Source organism: Saccostrea cucullata, unplaced genomic scaffold (genome assembly GCF_032062105.1).
Source record: "Saccostrea cucullata isolate Sc308-1 unplaced genomic scaffold, CSIRO_AGI_Scuc_v1 ctg1235, whole genome shotgun sequence".
NCBI classification, from domain to species: domain Eukaryota; kingdom Metazoa; phylum Mollusca; class Bivalvia; order Ostreida; family Ostreidae; genus Saccostrea; species Saccostrea cuccullata.
In genome coordinates, this window is record NW_026921301.1 from 75,814 (window position 1) to 87,762 (window position 11,949).

Here is an 11,949-nt window from a genome sequence, read left to right on the forward strand (position 1 = left end):
ATTATACACACAACAATGCATTAACAACCGAAACAACACTTAAAATGGAGATTTATGCAATAAACAAAACAAAATACATACATTAGTATATTTGCTGCGAGTTCATATGACAAATTTACACACATGAACTATAAATTTGCGACAACATGTATGCAAAAGTTAATTTGCACCTAGTCCTGACCAGGTGTAAATTTACTCAACTGTGCAGAATTTACATGTGAGCAAATCAGTTCATACGACAAAAATTGCACATGTGAGTAAATTTACATATGAGTAAAATATACTGATGTATGCAAAACATGTCGTATGAATGGGGTATAAGATGCATTAGTATTTTCAGCCACATTTCGCCTTCGCGCAGCTTCCACACAAATAGTTTGAAGTTGTATCATTTTACGCGAAAAATCATACAGGTTCATTTGTGTTTCAGGGATGGCATGCTCGTTTATCATACAAATAATAAAAATGTAAACTTTCTCGGAAAAAGTAAGCAATAAAAAAGTCAAATTTACTGCATTGATTTTTAAATAAGGATCTTCTGTTTCTGTTTCTCTGAAAAAAAAAAGAAATGACAGATACTTTCAAAAAGAAGACTTTAAACACTTGCTTCTATCATTATTTTTGACGATTCTGAAAAAAAATGTTTAAACAGTATAACTCAGAAATACTTTATTGCAATAATGTTCGTTAACCACATTGAAATCATTTTTACATCACCCTTTATTGAATTCTTTTTCATATAAGTAAAAAAGGAAAAAAAGAGAAGAAATCCATGTAAATGGACAATATAAGTTGACATCTGCTGGTAGACTGTTAGTGCCCAAGATTCTCGACAGCCCAGGAGCTAAGTACCTACTAGGTACTTGAAAATGTGGATAAATATTTAATTGCTATGGTAAAATTTAGAACTTTATTTCAAAAGGAATGTTACCCTCATGCATATTTCTGATCCTTCGACGTAATTGGCTCCGGTCTTTGGAACCTCTTTTTTCTGCTCTCAAAGTATTTTTTTAATAAGATGTGTAGGATTTCCAACGTTTCGGCATAAGCATCAACGAGAGACATAATTATATAATTTGTCGATATGCGTACTATCTGGTGCATCAAAATTCGTACTGTTTAATATAAATTACATCTTTCTCAAAATATTTCCGTCACTTTGTGATCCGAAGTCGTGGGTTCGAACACCTGCCGCGACTGATCGAAGTCGATAAAAATAGGTGGCAAATATTCCTTCGCATAGCACCGGCCATTTTGAGCATGTTGACATAAAATTCGCTAAACCCTCGAATGAGACCTTTAAAACCAAGGGCCCGTGTCAAAGCAGACGCTGGCACGATAAGGATCCCTTGCAGCGTAATGACCCTCAGTACCGAGTAAAAATCTAAATTTGAAGCCCTTTATTGGTATAAAGTGACGTCTCTATATGAGTGAAAAATTCTCGAACAGGACGTAAACAACATACAATCATTAATCAACAATTCTCAATTGCCATTTTAAGGATATCATCGGGCAGTTTTATAGTTGCTGTACGGATATCTTTAGATGGTGGAGTTATACCTATATGTGATGGAAGTGCTGAAAGCAATTTTATAAAATACATGAATGTACATGTACGCTATTTTCAGTTTAAATATTAGAAGCAATTTTAAATTCCTTTGTATATCCCAAAATAATTTAATTTTAAATGTAACACGTTATTTGATAAGATAAAAGATTTAATCCATTTCGTACCACATGAGTTGCCTACGTCACAATTAGTTACGTAAAAAAACGTGTTACTCTTTTCTATTAACATTATCGTTCAATTTGAAGCCTTTGTCTAGACGAAAAATTGTCTTATTGTCTACACTGAAATTAAATTATAAGGAATTAAGTTTATTACAACTTAAGTTATAAGATATAACATAACGGGACTGTTAAACGCTTTTTATAAACCTGTTTATAAAACGTAAACTTCCCAAGTTATGTTTATGGCACGCCAAATTCACAACAAGAGGCCCATGGGCCACAGCGCTCACCTGAGCACATCGGGCTTGAATTTACTCCCCCCTTCCAGGCGTTCATCATTTGAACTAACTAGAATCTACACTACCTGAGGATGATTCCATATAAATACCCCGGGTATCACTAATCATAGCTTTGAAGTACTTGAAAAGAAGATTTTAAAAGGTTTCCCTATATATCTCTATGTAAAACTTGGGTCGGCCATTTTGGCCCCACCCTATCACCAGGGCCGGGGGTCATGATTTGAAAAACTTCAATCTACACTACCTGAGGATGATTCCACATGAGTTTCATTTTTCCTGGCCCAGTGGTTCTGGAGAAGAAGATTTTTAAAGATTTTTCCCATATTTTCCTATGTAAAACTTGGGTCGGCCATTTTGGCCCCATCCTTGCCCCGGGGGTCTTGATTTGAACAAACTTGAATCTACACTACCTGAGGATGATTCCACATGAGTTTCATCTTTCCTGGCCCAGTGGTTCTGGAGAAGAAGATTTTTAAAGATTTTTCCCATATATTCCTATGTAAAACTTGGTTCGGCCATTTGGACCCACCCTTGCCCCGGGGGTCATGATTTGAACAAACTTGAATCTACACTACCTGAGGATGCTTCCACATGAGTTTCATCTTTCCTGGCCCAGCGGTTCTGGAGAATAAGATTTTTTAAAAATGCCATAAATTTTTAACAAATTCATGATTATCTCCCCTTGGAAAAGGGCGTGGCCCTTCATTTGAACAAACTTGAATCCCCTTTACCCAAGGATACTTTGTGCCAAGTTTGGTTGAAATTGGCCCAGTGGTTCTTGAGAAGAAGATGAAAATGTGAAAAGTTTACAACGACAACGACGACGACAACGACAGACGACGGACAAATTTTGATCAGAAAAGCTCACTTGAGCCTTCGGCTCAGGTGAGCTAAAAATGAGATAAACCTAGTTTTACATTTATATCGACTGTAAACTATAGTTTACAAACCGTAAACTATAGTTAACGATTCGTTAAGTATAGTTTTCATCTGTAAAACTATATTGAACGGTTGTTAACTATAGTTTACGAATGACAATCTAAGTTTATCTGTCTGTAATAAGCGTTAACAATAGATTTTGTTGATAAACATAGATTCACGTTTGTAAACTATAATTTACAATCGTAAACTATAGTTAAGAGTTGTTAATCATAGTTTCACAAATCGTGAAACTATATTTATCAGATCGTTAACTATAGATAACGGTTTGTAAACTATAGTTTACAAATCGTGAAACTGTACATGTATTTATCATTAATCTATGTTTTGCAATCGCAAATGATTGTTTTCATTGTTAAGTATAGTTTACGGTTGTGAAACATAGATTACCGCATTAACTATGGTTTACGGATGTAAAATATAGATTAGCGTCGTTAACTATAGTTAACAGTCCGTAAACTATAGTTTACAAGCGATAAACCTAGTTTATCGACTGTGAAACTATGTTTAGCTCATTTTTGTGATTTTGGCGTGCCATATATGTTATATCGTAAAACATAAGTTGAAATAAGCTTCTTTCCTTAAGTATATTGAACTGGTTATCGATTTCGTTTAATTTATTTAAAGCATGCATTTAATTGGACTCATTTAGTAAAGACTTGGGAATTGAAAATGTAAAAATAAGGTAACAGGAAGGAAAGAAAGTCATAATGGAAACTTGCGACTAATATAATAAACTTACTTTCTGTATGTAGAGGTTGATCACAGTTAAGACCAGTCCGTCCATGGGGACATCCACATCCATTCCTAGTTAACTTACAAGGTGGTGCCATATCTGGCGCCATTTCATCATAAGTAAAAAAGGTCTATATAAAAATAATACTAAACGAGTGAATACTGCAAAACCATTCATATTCGTATGGAAGTATCATACTAAAACATCGACTTTATTTTTTAGAGGAATAAAGGCTATTAAATTTTAGATTAAATAGCATTTAAGAAAAAAAGATAATGACATCCCAACTCCTGAAACTGAAAGCGGGGGATCATACATGATGTACCTAAAGGTATGATAAACGTTAGTCATATTTTTTTTTAAAGAAAAACCTTAATCTTCATTAAATCTATTACATGTATAATGACTGCAGTAAAATGCCTTTGCCGAATTTTAGGACAGAGACATTAATATTCAATTACATGACTTTTTTAATTATATGATATTTTCAGTTTTATATACAGCTCAAAAAATTTGTGCCCAGTTATGCCATTGGTTAATGTTCTTATCCAAAGCACATTTTGAAATTGCTAATGACAAGAACAATCATGGGCTCAGGAAAAAAAAACAATGAAATACGAGTTTGTATGTTCATGTTTAAAAGTTTTGTATTATTTACTTCTTCCCTTTCTGGAGAAAAAAAAACAAATTACAACCTTAATAGAAGTCGCCCTCATGGCGCAGTAGTAGAGCGTCTGCTCTAGAGTCTCAAAGTTGGGAGATCCTTGCGTCGCAGGATCGAATCCCACTGTTGGACGTGGAGACCGATCCTTCGGATAAGACCTTTAACCGAGGCCTCGTGTCGCAATAGATCCTGGCACGAAAATATCAATCACTACTCCTCAATGGCCTTGAGTACCTAGTATAGGTCGAACTTCATCGGCAAGTTGTTGCGTCTCCATATGAGTGAAAAATTATTGAGAGGGACGTTAAACAACAAACAAACAACCATGATGCAATTGCAGATATGCATGTTATGAATTTTCATATTTTTACATTTTTTAAAAATCAAACACCTTATTAGTTAGTTAGTTATTAGTTATTACCCCATGAGTTACAACGCTCACCTGAGTAACATTGGCCCTGCTGTTCTTCGCCTCACTCACTTGATGCCGCCTTGAATTACCTATTGTGTCCCCGCCCTACTCTCAACAGTCATGATATGAATAATTAAGAATTTTCACTACCCCAGGATGTTTCCACATAAGTTGCCGCTTTTCTGGTCTGGTGGGTTTTTTTAGAAGAAAAATTTTTATGATTTTTTCTACATATTTCAATGTAAATATTCCTTGTTGTAACCTTGTCTTCTCCCTGGGAGGAGTCATGATTTAAACAATATAAAACCTAAACTACTCCAAGATGCTTCCACATAAGTAGAAGCTTATCTGGCCTAGTGGTTCTTGAGAGGATTTTTAAACATTTCTTCTATATATTTCAATGTAAAACTTGGATAATTCCTCATTGTGGCTCCTTCCTACCCCCATGAGTCATAATTGGAACAATTGCAGTTGCATCTTTTCTGGCCTAGTAGTACTTAAGAAGAAGACTTTTTTCTATATATTTTAATGTTCATCTTTAGATTCCCTGTTGTGGCCCCACACTATCCCCGGGGCCATGATTTGAACAATTAGTATCCACACTACTCTAGGATGATTCCAAATAAATTTCAGCTTTTCTTGCCCAGTGGTTCCAGAGAAGAAGAATTTGAAAGATGTTTTGCTTCATATTTTAATGTAAAACTTAGAGTCCCTATTGTGGCCCAGTCCTACCGACTGAAGATCATGATTTGTACAATTCAGAATCTACACTACCCCAGGACGCTTCAACATAAGTTTAAACTTTTTTGGCCCAGTGGTTCTTGGTAAGAAGTTTTTTGAATGCCCCCACCCTATTTCTGACTTTTCTTCATTATCTTACCTTCGAAAAGAGCTTAGATCTTCATTGTAACAATGAAACCCCCCCCCCTTTATCCAAGGATGCCTTGGAAATTAACTTGGTGGCGCACACAAAATTAAGGTATATTGGTACCTGCCTTAATTCTGCACAAAAATGGTCAAAGACAATGGACTATGCATGAACAGAAACACTGTTGTTTACTACATTTGGGAAAATTAATGGAATTTATGAATTCAATTACTTATATTCTTGGTCTAATATAATGCTAAGCATATTTTAGTCTATTAACAATTGTATGATTAATTGCAAATAGCCAGTTTTTTCTATCTCACATCTAAGGACAGATCACTTTGACATCATTAAGAATACCCTAAAATAGGACTCTTTAGTGTGCAGTGTTAACATCAATTTTAAGAAGAGCTTTTATACTTATCATATAAAGGTGACGGTGCATTTTGGGTTACAAGTATTTTGTTTCTTTTTCAACATAAGGTACCTGCCTTATTTCTGCAAGAAAAATGTTAAAAGGCAATTATACACTATTCGTAAGCAGAAATCAATCATGTTTACATAGGGAAAATAAATAGAAATAATGAATTCATTTACTATTATTGGTCTAATATAACGATAAGAATATTTTAATCTATTAAGAATTGTGTCATTAACCGTAAATAACCATTTTTTCAATCTTACTTCTAAGGACAGATCACTCTAACTTCTAAATTCATAAAACTACCATGTAAACAGAACTCTTTAGTGTGCAGAGCTTCCTTAAAGGCAATTGAAAACTGATAATCAAGATATCTGTGAAAGAAAAGAAAACGATTGTTCTTGTTAAACTATACTCTATAGACTTACTTTCACAATAAAGGTCCTCATATTTGATTGGACAAAAACAACGGACAGCGCCTTCTAGTGGCATAATATACCTCCATTCTGACAGGGATTTGGTTGACATGAAGCTTCAACAGAGGAAATTCGAGATCAAGGATAAACATTATTGAAAATGCTATAGATACTATCATTCAAACAACAGAAAAAAAATTAATAATCCCACACCGAAATTTAACTTGTTTAATTATAATTATTCAAAATGTTCTGATAAGCCTGTATTTATAGTTGTTTTATAAAAGGAAAGAATGTAATATGATTTTTGGAAACGATGCATAATTCAGTGTGTAATTCTACCTCATGTGTTTCTCTAAATTCAGATCGTTATTTTTATGTTTCTTCCCAAATTTCTATTTCTCTGCGTGTATTTATTTGGTTAAATTACATTTTTCTGTCAATATTTTTATCATTTTCATTTCAGTTCAAGTCTTTATTTAGAAAACTTAATTTTTCCACCTTCACTATTTAAAATAGTTAATATATAGCATAATTTTGATTTCATATCTTCCATTAATTCACTTCAGTTCACTTTATTATGTTAATAAATTGTTGTTTTTTTTTAAATAAATAGATGACAACAAAAAATATCATACAGTTTCATACACACACATGTACACAATAGAATTTTCTTCCTTTGAACAATCTAAAACAATAAAACAGTTTGCGCATAAATATTCAAACCTTACCGATAACTCCCAGAAGATACAAGCTTCCTATCAAAACAGTCGCAAAAAGAATAGTAAAAGCCGACATTTTTGTTCAATGCGTGACTGTGAGTTTGCACATCAGCTAGATGTTTTAAAATGCACCTTTTCTGTATTCACTTTCTTTTAAAAGCAGCTTTTGAAGGAAAGTGCACGTGATATATTATACAGATGATGGATTATTATGCAGATGATGGATTAATTTTAATAGCTTTTTATCTTTCGGGAACAGAAAAAGTACATATACACAATTACTGTATTGATAAGTAGACAATTTATCATGTTTGATTTTTTCTTACTTAGAAAAATCAAAATCTTAGTAGCATTTATATTTAAAATTTCCCTCTGTATTTTGTTGTTTCTGGTGGCAATCTCTAAAAACGCGAAGTAGGACGGGTCAATAATGATTTGTGGTAGTCTTGTATCCTTTGTTACATGTATGTCTGAAATTCAATGTAAAGAAGAAGGTGGCGTTAACTGTTTATTGGTATCATTTACATTTAATCATTGAATCATATAATTAAACAATTATTGCATGGGTTCAGTCAATATGATAATTTAGCGACCTTTGAAGTACAATATATACCTTCAATCGGGGTCTTGGAATTTTATACTCCTCATATGGTATATTATCAATTATGCGGAATTGTCCATAAAACAGCAATTTTGTTAGATACATCTTTGTCCAATCATTATGAGAACTTGTACCTTTACATCTTGGGAGATCCAAATCAAGGTGTATGCCTATATACAATTTGTAGGAAAACATAGGATCTCTCAATTTTTATGTCTTACCCTTGTGTCATCCATAAATGACTTATGCAACTACATTCACTCTTTAGATAGTGTTGTTTTCTGGCTGACAAATAACGAGGCTGCAAGAAACATAGGAGACATAAACTAATATTATCATAACCAATACAGTATATCAAATTACTCAGTAATCGATAAAAAAACATTTATTACCAATTTTTAATGAAATGTTATCTCTTTAGTGTACATTTTATTAACTAAATACTTGCGTTAATTCACGAAAAAAAAAATGCTACAGGGAAATGACGTCATGTTTAATATTCATGTAAACTTTCCAAATTGAATTCAATTTTGTTTTCATTCTTCACTTATTATTATAATAAAAAAAATCCCATGAATGTGTCGTCAATTATTTATTGCAAGAAAAATACTCAGACTTTAACTGATTAAAAATTAGAGTCTTTAGATATTAACTTAAACACCTACATGTATTTCTACTTATTTTCTAACACACGAAAATGCACCATAAATAGAAAAAAAAACCTTAAATGCTATGATTGGACAAGTTATGATCAAATCAACTTTGTTAATTCCCCTATTGGACAACACGTCAGTTTCTGTGAAATCAAAGCATGAGTATTTGTATTTAGATCACTTTAAATTTTTTCAGTTACCAGATGTTTTCTTCAAGATTACACATTTTTGTACTTCCTTGAACGAAGACAGATCTGATTTATTCCAGCATATTACAAATGATGTCCGTTCATGATATTAAAAATGCGATTAATAGTATTTTACCGAGTTCTTGGAATTTACAGCTTTTATGGTAGTATATGCACCGGTAATATTTTATAGAACATAAATCAGGTAAGTGATATTTGCTGTTTCAATCTGATCTTTAACGACCATCGCTGCTAAGTGAGTCGAGTGCTTACTTAATTTGAACATGTAAATACATGTACATGTAGGTACCCCCAGTTTTTTCTTTTATCAAAATCGGAAATCGTGGATTTTCGTTGACAAATGCTTATCACCTTTAAAGTTATGAAAGTTGTGCGTCTTTTGCAACCGAGGTAACATTAGAAATTCAGACAGGCTTTAGCATTTCTGTTTGGCTGACATTCAATTTTAAATAATTACAATTCAAATTTTATCAATAATTTATATTATATCAATCATTTTTGTATAATTTTAAAGTATTATAATCTTTGTTTACACTATTGATTTTTTTTAAAATACATGTACAGGTAATTTCCGTAAGTTTTAAACACGTCAAAATTGTTTCTGCTGCCAAAATGGTATATATTAATAAATATATCTATTAATTATTACTCATCTGCATCAAACAATAATAAAGCACAGGTTCACAAACAACTTTAAATCCTCATCAAGTGAAAATAAATTTAATTAAAAAAACATATTCAGTTAAGGTGGCATTTAAAATTGTCATTTCAGACAAAATCATACCTCGCTAAAAATATCTTTAAAAAGTAACTTTATTTTCTTATATGTTTGCTATTTTGCTTCTTTATCATTCTCCCTGCTTAATTTACAGAATGGCTTACATTCCCCGCCTATCAGAGATCCTGTATCATGGTCTGTGTTGTAAGATAGGGACACCAACAGTAGTGACTATCAGAAGGGACGTGCTGGACATGGATGACAAGATACAGGAAAATACATCTAAAATTTCAAAAGATGTAGATTCCAAAAGAATAATGTTAAGCGGTAGTTATAGAGAAGGATTTAGGTTTAATACATCTGACAGAGATTACATGATGTGGTTTTGTGAACGTCATTTTTTGATAAATGACATTTCTCAGTTGAGGGACTATCCTTTATCAAATCTTGACATTATTCTCATGGATGTCACGGATACACCACCTGGATTTGTTAGACTACAGCTTCTTACACGTCCTGCATACATGATTGATTTCTTAACATCAGCATTCGTTCCTTTAAATGATCGAATTTACATATCTAGCTTCTTTCTGAGGAAAGTTTTCGTTGAAAAGTATTCTAGCTGTATGTTGTATAAAAATGGTCACGAACATGGCCCTTGCTTCAGTGGGCATTTCTCGGGAGATGTTGATATAGCATTCTGTTTTACCTGCAAATATTGGCCCCCTGATACAAATGACTGGATTGAAAGATGCCTAAGACACAATTGGCCTCCTGCAAGTGCACTTAAAAATATCTTAAACAATAATTACCACTGTGTGGCTATTGGGAGTATTGCCACTAGTGTTGGAAATATATTAAATTGGAGATTTTCCTTTTCTCTTGCAGAACAAAAACTAGTGTATTCTATGAATCATATTCAATTTATGTGCTATGGACTTCTCAAAATATTTCTCGAAGAAGTAATCAATAAGAACGTAGAAGAACCATTACTGTGTTCTTACTTCATGAAGACTACAATGTTCTTGTTAATACAAGTTGGACATTTGAGGTGGTCTCCTGAAAATCTATTAGAATGCTTTTGGAAGTGCTTAAAATATCTCATTCTGTGTGTATACCGTGGTAAATTTGCCAATTTCTTCATTCCACAGAACAATTTGTTTATAAATAAGATTGTCGGCATTGCACGTGAGTCTTTATTAGATCAACTTAACCAGTATTACAGAATGGGCGTTTCCTGCCTACTATTAAGTTCTACGGTCAGATCGATCCTAGAGCCAGCCCTCAGCGGTCCATGTAGGATTCAATTTTCTGGAGGAATATGTCACGAAATTGGATGTGTATGTAACGATTTGTGTACACTACTTGAATTACACGAAATTGTTTTATTGAAATGCCATTTCTTTTTATTTCTAAAATCTATGGACACATTGTTAAATTCGTCACTGTCACCGTATAGTTCCTTAACATTGCAGTGTTGTACATCTGATGTTCTTGCACTGACCACTTTTGTAATTCTAAAGTATTCATCAAATTCTAAAAATAAACGTATGTACAATAAGGGAAAAATGCTGTGCAACATGTTGAAATTGTCGTCAAAGATAGGAAACATCTCACATTCACTGTATTTAGCATTGTATTACTATAGGACGGGGAGATACAATAAAGCACTTGATGTTTCTAATCTGATGAAACAAAGACTTTCAGAACACTTTATTTTGTATTACAACAAACCAGTAGACAGACACAGATATAGTGAAGAAATAAGTAATGCATCTTTGTCTAGAAAAATGAAAGCCACCTGGGTTATTGATATTAAGTTTTATCATAGGATACACTTTATTGAAGAATTAATATTAGAACAAGAAGAGACCAAATTAATATCACTGTATGCTGAAGGTGCACGTTATCCAATTTTTGTATTGGTAGAAATGCTTTCTGTTTTATCAAATTACCGCCTTGGTAATAGATCTCAGTATCTACAGTCACTGACAGACCTTCACACACTGCTCCTTTACGATGATGGAAGATATGTACCACCAATACACAGAGACATATCCTGGCAGATACTAGGAATCTGTCAGCAAGTTGTTGGAGACTTAGACGGGGCCTTACAATCCTACCAAGAATCGCTGAAACAGGAACCACGACACGAAATACAGAGGGCAACACATGCAAGAATTTACAATATTCAACTAAGTAAAAATCGACGAGTATGATATAAACTCCTGTTATCAATTACTTTTACTTTTTATCAAAGATGTAGAAAAGAGGGTAAAATGAAAATTATGAATTATGAATTAAAGTTCTTGTGAGAATGTATTAAACAGTTCTGATAAACATGTCAGTATAAAGAATTCGGACCACTTGTCAATGTCCAAGAACCTGCTTCAGCACTTCAACAGGAATAGAATAACCTTCCCCAAAATAACTAGGGATGTCTCGTTAGAAGTAGGCCACGTCAATTCCAAGCTTGTCTGGACAACCGAGGGGGTCTACCCGTTACTGTTTCACAATGTTGGTGGATTTGCTGTGTTATCCTGTGTTAGTTTTGACCGCT

The 11,949-nt window shown here is 33.3% G+C and overlaps 1 protein-coding gene and 1 long non-coding RNA gene across 2 annotated transcripts; one reads left to right on the top strand and one right to left on the bottom strand.

The window, feature by feature from the left end:
* Positions 1-1,489: 1,489 nt before the first annotated feature.
* On the bottom strand, positions 1,490-7,331 carry LOC134259666 (uncharacterized). The gene is made up of 3 exons (XR_009990395.1): positions 7,218-7,331; positions 6,499-6,602; positions 1,490-1,578 (listed from the first exon to the last, which is right to left on the bottom strand). It is a non-coding gene; the product is annotated as an uncharacterized LOC134259666 (long non-coding RNA).
* Positions 7,332-9,544: 2,213 nt separating this feature from the next.
* On the top strand, positions 9,545-11,608 carry LOC134259669 (uncharacterized). Its single transcript, XM_062742264.1, has 2 exons — positions 9,545-10,002; positions 11,038-11,608. Exons 1-2 carry the CDS (start codon positions 9,545-9,547, stop codon positions 11,606-11,608), a joined length of 1,029 nt encoding a protein of 342 aa, XP_062598248.1.
* The last annotated feature ends 341 nt before the right edge of the window (positions 11,609-11,949 follow it).